Raw genomic sequence first — 12,398 nt, 5'->3', positions numbered from 1 at the left:
TTGAGGGAATCGTATTACTACCAAAGCAATGGCTTCCTTTATTTTGGTAGGTTACTTAGAGAAGAACTGACTAGATAGAGCGCAAGCTCCGGTACCTTGAGAAAAGGATATCTGATGAGACGGAATCCCATGTTGGACATATCTGGTGCATACGGTCACCTTACGCACTCCTCCAACTATATCCCCGTTATCCGTATACTCGTAATGAAGTCACCGATTACTGAATCATTAAAAAGATAGATGGAATAAGCGCTGGGGGCCTTGCGGTAAGAGCGTGCGTTTTGTAATTCAGAGGTCGTAGGTTCAAACTCCAGCTCGTACCAGATGAGTTTTTCGGAACTTATGTACGAAATATCATTTGATATTTATCAGTCGCTTTTAGGTGTTAAGATATATTTCGTCACTATCTATTTAATGTTGACTGTACACAACTCAAAAATACGTAATAGGTTGAGCATATTCACTCTCCAAGGAATCTGTAGAGGAGGAAAAAGTTTGTATAATCTTGTCAAGTCTTAATTATATGTATAGGGACCGTGCGCGTTGGAGGATCTGCCATCTTGTGGCCTGAATCGGAACCACAAACATGTACATTTACACAGTCATCACGTGTTTTCTTGTGCATAGTAGGTTCTGCCATCTTTTGGGCTACATCGGAACAATAAACATCACATTCACGCCTCGCGCCAAAAATCTGATGGCTCCTGTGCTGCCTCCTACAGTTCATGCACGCTCCCTATAGAGAATTATATCTAAACGCCGGACGATATCAGCCTCTCTGTTATTCGGGATTGTCAGCTTTTGCGAATAACTGACAGGTCGATATCGTCCGCCGAACTGGTAATCAGTGTGCCCATGAAGGGGTTGTAGAGACATTATCTCACTTAAAACAACTCCGCACAGCATGTTGGATATTGAGAAAATGCGCGCTTGTCTCAACTTCCTTTGTTTATTATACAAGAAGATAATTGAAGATAATTATATCCGTCATCGGTAGGTATTAGTTTTCCTTCCGCTATAAACAATACACTGGGTTAGTAAAAACCAAAACCAAAAGCCATTAACTGCAATGTCAAGAAAATCACTGTATTTCCTTACAATTTGTCGTTGTTGGCATTTGTATTTAAGTAAGTATAATTAAATCACATGATATACTAGAAGTACAGTGGAAATCTCGCGGTCTACGAAAACACAATATTAATTGCCTCTCAATTATAACAATTACGCCGTGACGTCACGCTGACGGCTTTTCTCAGCAAACAGTACATATCATTATTTTCACACGTGACGTGACTCAGTATTGTCAGTATGAGATTCGCATGAGATACGATGCGACATGTTTAGCTTAAACAGCCAATTACCTTGACAATATAATATTTTTATAGCACTGCCGATTTTTAGTTACTATTCCGGAATCACCATTATCATCGTTGTTATCCGCCTACGTCAGTATTTTGCTAGGACTCTATTTTGCAGGCTATTGTTTTTTATTGTTATTAGAAACTGATCGGTGATTGGCTGTAGTCACACCTCATGGAAAGCGAAGACAGGGCCTACGATGGAGCTCACCGGTCCAGCAGTAGCCTATGCTATTACTTAAAGAGACCGAGGTGATATTTATCAGGGAATACAGATGGCGGGAGCAGGAAAGAGGAGGAGGATGCTTGATTTTCTAAATTATTCCTAGTTACATGGGTACCGGTGGTAAATGAAATCATTTCGTAGTAAAACTCTTTTATGATCGTTAACCTTGAAAGTACTGCCAGCATTTAACTGTATTGTTATGAGATACTAAAAGAGTACATTACGAAGTATCTTGGGTATAAACGTTGACATTTATCTGTTATGCAAAAAGCTTACAAAAAACCAGAAAAACTACTCGTAAGTTTTCTAAAATTAGCTTCCAAAGATTATCTAAGTATATAAAACACGCGAAAACGCAATCATCGTCGAAGTCTTCACGCTTTAGACAATACATCGTTCTATTATCGTTGTTCCTTATTATTCAGCTGTCAAGGCAAATATGGTACATGTTTTTTTCTGTAAAATCGATGCTAGTTAATAATAAATATTAATTACGTTTTTAGTACTTAGATCACCGACACAGGAATTTTAAATTTAAATGCAGTTGGAATCGAAAAGTCTAACGTCATTTTCAGAATAATTCCTTGCATCAGTATTATTTAGCTTACTCAGATTATTCAATGATAGTATTGATATTGCCCTTGTCACACGATGTTATATAACATTTCATAACAGCCAAAGCGGGATGTGGGAGAACCATTCATAATAGTAACCATGTAACCCGTCAAATTTCTGTCCAATTAATACTAACCCGTGTAGAAACGTTGTTATATCTCAATGTTTTTCACAGGCCACTTTTGAAAAGCTGGAAAACGAGCTGCGCGAGGTCAACCAAAACGCCGAGGCTCTCAAAAGAAATTACCTCGAGCTCACAGAGCTGAAGCACATCCTCAGGAAGACGCAGGTGTTCTTCGACGAGGTAAGAATCATCACATCTTCCATCCTTTGCTGATAGGATGACGGAGACAGACGGACTTGACTTTGGGGCTGGGGCGTTAGGACTCTGCGTTTCAGGACAAAGGACTGTGTTATTTGACGAAGGCCATACAGACAACTTCGATGATTTTCTTTCTTATTACTTCATGACAGATTAACAATAATTATAGTTTGATTGATTTACCGACTTACCTTTATTAAATTACTTTCTTGGTGACAAATCGATTTTATATTTTTCAAATTTTATAGCTAGATTGTACTGACCTTTTTTGTTCAGAATTAGACAAGAAAATGAAGCTGATTCTGACAGAACAATTTGATATAGCTTCCAAAAAACGTACAGAAAACCTGACGAGAATACAATATAATGACGAACATAACCAACAGACATGATAAACCGTTTTATAGCCATTGATAAACCATCCATCTCTTTCTTGAAAATACGTCAACTAGTAGAAACTTCCTGCTTCCTAAACTGTGGAATGAACTGTTGCCCTTCAAACCTTCAAGAGAATAGCGAACTCGCATCTTAAAGGCCGCATGAGCTACTCCTCTGGTTTTTGCAAGTGTCCTTGGGTGACGTTATTTGCTGACCACCAGGCGATACGTCTGCTAGTGTGCCTATATCATAAAAAAACGTGACTACGTAAGCCAGAGAGAGAACGATGTTTTATCAAGAATACGTGATGTGTATTCCTAACCTGACAAAGTGTTCAAAAATATGCGTTTTTAGCAATCGTTATATAACCATTATTTTTGAGCAATTTGTTCTTTAAATGACCGTATAGTTTCCTGACGACCTCAGCGCCATTACAATCACTACTAATCACATGACAAAAAAAATCACTTACCTACGTAACGTTCTTTGATATTGATTACACGTAATTAAAGCTTGATAACTTTGATAAGATACAGTCCTTACACGACGCGCGGTAAACATGAAAATTGTAAAACATGTTTGATTTACCTCTATTTACATCAACCTAGTTCTTATAGATTTATGATCATTGTAAGGTCTTTAAAAGAGGCTTATCTTCAAACTGTTTGCATGCATTTTTGGTTTTACAGCCTTTTGACCAGAGCTAAACGATAACATGAGAACTTTAATGACTTTAATACAAGGTCGGACTGTTGTAGAAAAAAACTAGCCCCACCTTCAGACTTTTATATTATTTATACCATCTTCTTTTTAATTTATTTTTTGGTTGGTCAGTGTTTCATAAAGTCTATATTAATATTAACTTAAGATTCACAAGCACTCGACGATTGTACTAATTGATTGTTCCACACTTTGGTACACTTGAAATTGTCTACTAATTGGCAATAAAAGTTGTTCTACGTGAGTTTCGTCGAAATCGTTTTACTATTAAATGTAACAGAACAACGATACTATTCTACACTTGTTTTTCTTGATGAATCTTAACATTTTTCTTTAAAAAGGTTGTGGGTCTTAACAATGCCTTCGCCTTTGCTCAAGGAACATGAAAATTGGGCTTCAAAAACAATTTAAATAAAGTATAGACGAAGGTGAATAGCTATACAATAGTGACTTAATAAACACACGCAGCCAATGTCACATTCCTGTTTATTCTACGTTAGTGATAAACGCTCCATTGTTGCAAATTTGTCAAACAAAACTCTTTAAAAGGCTTGAAATCGATTCAAAGCAAGGCCGCACGATCAATCAAAATTTAACGCTTATGTGACTCTGGTTGCGTGTCATTGACCTTGGCGCCATTTCGGCGCGTGTTTGACACAAGATGGCGGACCCGTCGCGTGAGGAGGAACAAGTGACACTGTTGGGGGAGGAAGGGCTCATGGCGGGCGGGCAAGCGCTCAAACTGGGGTATGCCTTAATTTAAACGCTCTCTATGCGTTGACTTCTACTTTTGATTATAACTCACTGCACTTGTCGAAGTCAACGCATATAAAAGCGATGTTGTTTTTCAGCGCTTGTACTGTGACGCTGACACAGGAGTCTACCGGTCACCACTCAGGCAAGCATTGGAGTCCGCCGGTTTATAGTACCTATATCATGAACGTAACACGACAACTGTGTGGAATGAGCTTAGTAGAGACCTTCCGAGAAAGCCCTTTATAGAGCGTGCTAACCAAGCTGCCTGAGTGAGATACTAACTAAAACATACTTTATTTTTGAAGTCCATAGGTTCGTCAATTGGTTCCTTAATTTCCATTCCGTCATGCTTTCTGTATCGTTTGTGCATGTCATTTATTTTATTCATGTTGTAGAACACGAGCGTTTTGATACACTGTATTTTAAACACGATCACGACTAACAGCAAACGCTTCGTAGTTAGGCACCGAGTTGGTGCTATTTTTTTACTACAACAGGAATCGGCGAGCCTGATCCCAAGAAACTGAAATATTCCCAATGCATACGGGTACTGCCGACACTGTTAACTGACGATTCGTAAATCTTATTGCAAAACATGGACGAAGGATACTACGAAACCACGTCGCTAAAACTGAGCTGTGACTTCACGTCACGCTGATTTTTTACACACGCACATTCTCACTTATCCGGGTTTGACAATGACCAGCCGAGCTGCGAATGTGTGCGTGCGCTCGTAAATACGAGAATCAGCATGTTATGAAGTCACAGTTTTATCTTAGCGACGTTTAGTTATATTTTATGTCCACATTTTTAAAATATAAGGTAACCGATGATCAGTTAAAGAGTGTTGCTTTTACAAGCAATTTTTAGGTTGTTTTTTGGGATAAGGATGCCGCGAGTGCCGCGTTTCGGCAACCTTCGGTTCAACAATTACCGTCAGCTTCAGGGGTGTGTCCGTTGATGTGTATGTTTGTCCGCTAGCACGAGGGCGGGGCCGGTACCACAGAGTCCATGACGCGGGCGCTGATATCCGACGACCAGAACAGAAATGTCGGTCACGTCCAACTGGGGTACGTATGTGTACATACGGCACCAACGTTCTAATAAAGTTACACTTGATTCTAAAGGCGGGCCCACACAGAACGAGCCGCCTCGCGAGGAAACTGCTCGAAGCAGCTCGGACTGTGTGAACCTGCCTTAAGCCGAACGCAGCTTTAAGACTTCTATGTCACATTAATGTGATTTGCATGCCGCTCCGGTGTGTGAGCAAGACAGCGCTATGCACGCTAGCGATGTCCCGCCCGTACACCGGAGCAGCGTTCTGATCCGCATCCAATGTGAATGCCTTAAGCCGAACGCAGCTTTTAAGACCTATATAAGTACTGCTATTTTGACCATCAAAACATAACCATTTTTAAACTTTGTTTTTATATCCCAAATACTCAAATGACCGTTCGATAGACCGAATTATTCAACTGATACATAGCACGATTGAGTAATTTAGCTAATTGAACTATCATTTTAAAGTAAAGGCTCTAAGCACAAAGAATTTCGTACACTGATCATTCCCTATCCCTATCGCACGCGCATAATTATTATATTGCTGTCCCGCTCGCACAGTGGCAATGATTCTGCGCGTGCGATAGAGATAGCAAATGGTGGGTAAATGTACGTAATGTTTCATGCTTAGCGTCCTTACTTTAGTACCTATTTGATATATAAAAAAACAGCTTATGTTACACTGTCATCAACATGCTCAACATCACTACCATTATTTACTTCTTTTTGACAAAAATCAGTAGTTTCTTACAGGCTCCTACTATTACTTTTTGTATTTCGTATTTTTTGTGACGAATCTCTTCTCGTGTAAATTGAAGACATCAAGCATGACATAAACGAATTCTGGCTGTCAAATCAACAGGCAAGGCGTATGCTAAGATTTGAAACAAGTTATATAGTTATGCAAGTTCTTAAATACTTTTTTTTCTTTATATCATTGATGCGGATCAATGTCAAAATCTTCGTCTCCAAGTTAAACATATTTTCTGACAAAATATCTCATGTAATCAGTAAGGCTGTAAAGAACCCAAACAATCAGTAGACTCTTACGTAATTTACCTATTTTCACCAAACAGACCCAATTCACGTATTTATGAATCAGTCGTATTTCTGTTACAGTCCAAACACTCCAAGGCTTGGCAAATCACCAACGTCTTGAAAGTTGCGTGTCGGTTGCTAGGGAACCATTGGTTGTCGGTAGCTGTCAATGTTTGTATCGTCTGTACGAGAACGCCGCAGTGTCTTGTGCGCGAAATAGACTACTCGAGCCTTTCTAAGTAATACAATTGGAAAAGACGGATAATTTATCTCGCACGCTTAATACTGTTGTGGCGCTCTGACGCTAAGTCTACCGCAGGGGCCCATTTCTCGAACGGTAGAAGTCTAATATTATTAGTGTGTTACCATGGTGACCCATACGACTTGACAGTTCGTTGACTAATATTATTACCGTTTGATAAATTGTGCCCCAGATGTTTGTGTGTTGTGACGTTAAAATCAGGATTGGATTAGAGAACGCGGCGTGGCAAAATTATTTAACAAAATAATTACTTTCTTCGCAGGATTTTTATGTCTATGCTGAAGTAAACTAAAGAAAGAGCTTTATAAGGAATAGAATTTGGAAAATATTATTAATTGCGAATAGACGTACTAATATTCAGATCTACGAGTATATGCTTGTTTTGATTCGCGGGTTACTGTTTTTTTTTATTCTACACCCAGCTTTAGCCTCCAAGGGTCTGTAAGAGGCAAAACAAACAACACTACACATTTTCAAATACTGCTGACAACATATCATAAACAATGTACAGTCGGCGTCAAATATGTTTACATTTTTCGCCTTATTACAAATGAGTAAGGTGCAAAAGTGTAAACATATCTTTGACGTCGATTGTATGCCATTTACTCGGTATTTGTTGTTGCCCACCAAACTTGTTGTGGGCAACGTGGAGAAGTGAGAAAGAATATAAATCAATCTCTGTCTTTCCTGTCGGTATTATTTTTACGTTATTATTTTGTAATGTCCATGATTTGTAAGTTTATACTACGTACCTCGCATCTGACGCGCCGACAATCAATCAGCCAGTTCACACAAACCTGACAGTTTTATTATTTGACGAAAGGTCGCGTGCACGTGCTAATATTTACTGGATTATATCACCAGGTTTATGTGAACATAGTTTTATACGTAAATTTAAAGCTAACTTGAACCATGATTGAAGATTTGCGTCATTACTTTGGAACACTCGTGTTTTAGCGTAGTTACAACTTGCCATTTAGCCCACAAATTAGCTCTTACAAAACAACATCTCTGTGCAACGATGCATATGCCCTTTGATCTAACCAAAAAAGTAGGCCGTCCATATTGCACACGCATCGCGATTCTTCTCTCGACCTAGCCGTTATTCGAATCATAAGACACGTTATGCAATGTAGTTCATTGCATTAAATTATCGTTTTTTGTTTGCGATCTATCTGTTGATGATTTGGCATCCTTTCATTTACATTTTATTTCACTGGCCAGTGGCATCCGTTTAAATAATTCGCTTACATTAATTTTTGGTTATGTCTAGAAGTCAAAAAGTTCCCGAATCATCCAAACTTTGCCACTATAATTTTTGTAAACTTAAATAATGATAGTCATTCTTAGGTAGTTTATACGAGATATATAAAGTATTAAACAGAAAGGCCAATAAATAGTTTAGTCGACTAAGGTCTATAAGGGAAAAATACTAAATATAAAAATGTTTAATTTGTTAAAAATAAAATTGGCGGAATCTTTTTATGCCGTAATCTGCCTGTAGACTAAAACTAGAGCTAAGAAATGTGTTTGAATTAGAGAAAAATAGCGCGTTTAAAGTAAAAGTAGCGTGATGTAGAAGGTCTAAATTTCATTCGCGCGTCATCTAGTGACCATAAGTGTCCTTTAAAATTGATCCTCACTTCTGATTGTCGATGTTCAATCGTAGATCTTATTGTAACTAAAACTAAATCAGTGTATTAGTTGTATAGAAATATGAGTTTTCCAAAGTAATGACGATAGCATGTTAAACTTAATTTAGTTGTAAATAAAGACTAATTTGAATTGACAATGAATGATTACAAATAACAGTTACCAGTAGAAACGAGCTAACTTATTCTTGCTTGCTGTTTAGTATGCGGGATAAGCAGGAGTCATTGGAATTCTTACCGTGGTCAGTAATACATAATTTACACTGTAGTTGGGTAATGTATGCCATGTTGTGGGTAGACACATTGAGAAATTTTAACAGTACAATAAAATGTCGATAAAGCCACACTGCGAAAATCGGAATTTTGTTCTCAGCCCCTCTTGCTCATGAAGAGAGATAGAGAGACAGATAACGAAATATCGATTTTCGCGGTAGGGCCTCGGAACGAGTCGCCTCGTGAGGATATTGCCGCGCGAGGCACCTGGGTGTGAAAGTGCGAGTCGAGGTAAATGCACGTGCAGCTTCAATACCTGAGCCGAGGCATGTACGTCTTCATGGACCAAGCTGCCTCGCGAGGCTATTTTCTCACGTGGTGCCCCTTTCTGTATGGTCGCGCCTAATGTCAAATTACTTGTGAGCGCTTTTTCTTGGAAAGCTCTTAATAGTCAATTTCGAACATTTAGAGTATTAGACTAAATTAAGCTTAAAAATATATTCTATGATCTAAACAATATCTATCGATATTTGAATTACTGAAGAATTTCTCAATGTTGTCTGTACTGTGTCGCATTTTTATATGATCTTAGATTCTATTATACTGTTGTTATAAAACCGTTAACAACTCACTGCTTACTAACACTTCACTGTATGTATAATTGTATATACGTGTATTATATCAGCGGTAAGGTTACTTGGACTTCAAGAATAGATGTGGATCTTAGGTGCGATTTGTAAATGCTGTCAATTTCCGGTCATCCATTATTTCTTGACATTTTGACATTTATATTTTACATTTACATGTCAAGAGACGTGGGTTTATTTTGAAAAGGTTCTAACAGCGTCTTGGTACGAGTGCCTTAGATATTAATATTAGATTATATGTTTTTTTGTGTATTTTTTCAGTATATTCGTGTTATTCATTCATGTACGCTAATATGATATGATGCGTTATTTTATGTTATATGTTCATGTGCCTTAGTCATATTATTACATATTTATAACAGGCACAGTTGTAATAACTGACAATGTCTGTATTATGTACTCCTCAGAATATTATATTGCTACGCTAATTATATGGCTAAATCCTCTTATGTGCTAAATAGTAGCCGGTCCTACACAGAGCGAGCATTCGCGCGAGGCAATTTCCTCACGCACAATACGGCCAGTGTAGGCGAGCTCGGGCGAGGAAATCGCGCGCGCCGCTACGGCCGAGGCACGTCACTGGCCGTATTGTGCGTGAGGAAATTGCCTCGCGCGTATGCTCGCTCTGTGTGGACCCGGCTATTTACATTATTAATTTATTAATCGATTTATATTATGACGTCAACTTGAACACATATTATCTATATACAAAAAAATGCCTCTGGAATTCTGATAAACAATCAAGGAATTTGATTTCTGGGGCCCACTTCTCGAACGTTTCTGGACTAATATTAGTATGTTGCCATGGTAACCAATGCGGTTTGACACTTGGTGGACTAATAATATTAGTCTAATACCGTTCGAGTAATGGTCCCCTGTGCCGTTCGTATATTGTCACAGTGACAAGGGCGGCTACCGGGAAAATCGAAGTTCGTCAATTGCGGGCATTTTTCTCTGTCACTCTAATTACGTCTTAGTGTGAGTAAAAGAGAAAGATCCCCGCAATTGACGAACTTCGGTTTTCGCGGTAGGCCCCAAGGTACGAAGTGGTAGAGAAATTAAATTCCTTGACTGAAGGTGCATACTACCTAAATATACTTAGCTCAGGGAAACTTAAACGCGTCACTGTGTGGAAAATGTCACACCGTTTTCAGTGTTCTTGGGTGTATTATACCGAAACATGGGCAGCATGGTTCAATTTTTATCGCTTGTCACTATGCCCGTCACTTTGGCACTTACATACTTTTTAGAACGTGACAGGCATGGTGACAAATGATAAAGAGCCCACCATCTTAGTCCTACTGTTGTATAGTTTTAAATGCGGATCTTATATGTAAATATTTTTTCCCTATTTTTATTGTGGAACGTACCACATAACAATCTATAATAGTAGGTACATTACGATACAAGTCCGAAAAATAGGAAATTCGAAACGAGTGGCGATAAATTAAAACACGACCGAAGGGAGTGTTTAAAATCGACACGAGTTGCGAATTACCTATTCGCACATGTATCGTACAACGTTTTACAGTACATATGGCCCTTTAAATGTTTGACACAGTAACGTAATATGCTAATTTGCGCACTAGTGCGGTAAAGTAGCACCATATGTACTGTAAATCGTATAAATCTAAAGATGTGGGTGGAGTCCCACATTGATCAGAGTTGATCATCGTTGATTTTTTTATTGTGATTGACATCTGTATATACAATTTATAGTTTGTGGATCTTATACTCGTATTTAAAGTCCATTGGTAAAACCGTAATAAAGAAGATAGATATCTGAAAACAAAACTCAAAATGTATTTAAATTTTAACGCGGAATATTCTTTGGAAGTCAATCTCAAGGCAACGCACCTGAATTCTGCTAATGAACATCAATACTTAGACTTCTAATGGATTTAGTTCCTGACAGCACAAAGTGATGTTGAATGTACCATCATTAACGTAATCATGCGTAAACCTTATTGCAAAAGCATAAAGTCTACCATTGGTCAGAGATATAACTATTAAGTCACAAACGTTAACTATCATCCACACAGTTAACTGAAATATTGTAAACCCTATTGCGATGGCATACGGTCGATCGATGGTCAATAATGTTGCCGTTACAGGTTCTCAGCGTTGTTGAGACGGGCATGACAATAGCGGATCCGTCTGTCATGTGTCATTAATACTATACACGGTGATGTCATTAGCGAAGTGAACGGTTTACAAAAATAGAGCACATCTAACTAACTTTGCACTGATTTTGCAGCGACTATATTTTCTTTATCTGGCGCTCCCACACTCTGTCACTGCAAAGTTAGCTTAGTCGGACTCTATTAATAAACTAAAGTGATTCTATTAAACGTTATTTCATTACTTCAAAGTCATTAGATCCACCGAAGGTCAGTTAATTTCGGTGGACGTCTGCATGGAACGAACTTTGTTTGTGAGGTCAAACAAGTCGGATATCACACCAACATACCGAGAGACAAAAAAGTTGAACGTTCGTCATTAACCTCGGTGTATAAATTGCTTACCTATGTGTGACGTCACAGTCACAAGACCATGCGTTAATCGGTATTTTCCCATTGCTATTTGCTCATTACTCATTTGGATTTGAAGAGGATATAGTGGTAGGAACAGGAAAAAACTCGACTTCCATTAATGCCTTGAGAAAATTGTTTATGTTAGTATCGAGACAAAACAAATAATTTCCATCTGAAAATACTAAAATCGTAGAAACCTTTTCTGTTAAAATTACCTTTATTGTATAATCTTGTTGTTTAGCGACAGCGCTATGCATACTAGACTATACTTATGTAAACCATTGAATTGTGAAAGCAGTCTAGCTAGATTTACTTTTATAAATGTACTTTGAATAATCGTTGAAGATAAACGTATTGGAAATACTTTGGATAAAACATAGTTGAAGAATTCAAGAAGTATTCAATCTCCTATTCAGGAATCCGCTATTATGGTAAAGTCATATATTATCTACGTTTAAGGTCAACTAACTGTCATAATTTTTCCTCTTTACTCCTTTTTATTACAGCTTTAGCAATAAAGCATTTGCATAACTCTTCGCAGAATCACCATGACGGAATACAAACAAATAAAGATTTTATCTCAATCGATTCTGCGTAGGATCGATCGATTATGTTTCG

The 12,398-nt window shown here is 38.1% G+C and overlaps 1 protein-coding gene across 3 annotated transcripts in view; it reads left to right on the top strand.

Moving 5' to 3' along the window:
• Positions 1–12,398, top strand: part of LOC133520858 (V-type proton ATPase 116 kDa subunit a 1-like) — a 78,558-nt gene that overhangs the window by 15,259 nt on the left and 50,901 nt on the right. Inside the window, exons 3-5 of one of the 3 annotated variants that reach the window (XM_061855548.1) lie at positions 2,375–2,503; positions 5,357–5,445; positions 8,590–8,628. In XM_061855548.1, the coding sequence (XP_061711532.1) occupies positions 2,375–2,503; positions 5,357–5,445; positions 8,590–8,628 (257 nt within the window). Of the gene's footprint in view, positions 1–2,356; positions 2,504–4,280; positions 4,367–5,356; positions 5,446–8,589; positions 8,629–12,398 lie in introns of those variants that run through there. The other 2 variants (XM_061855549.1, XM_061855546.1) reach the window with 2 other exon arrangements.

This window comes from Cydia pomonella, chromosome 8 (assembly GCF_033807575.1).
Source record: "Cydia pomonella isolate Wapato2018A chromosome 8, ilCydPomo1, whole genome shotgun sequence".
Classification (NCBI taxonomy): Eukaryota; Metazoa; Arthropoda; class Insecta; order Lepidoptera; family Tortricidae; genus Cydia; species Cydia pomonella.
This window is presented reverse-complemented; position numbering and strand designations above follow the sequence as displayed.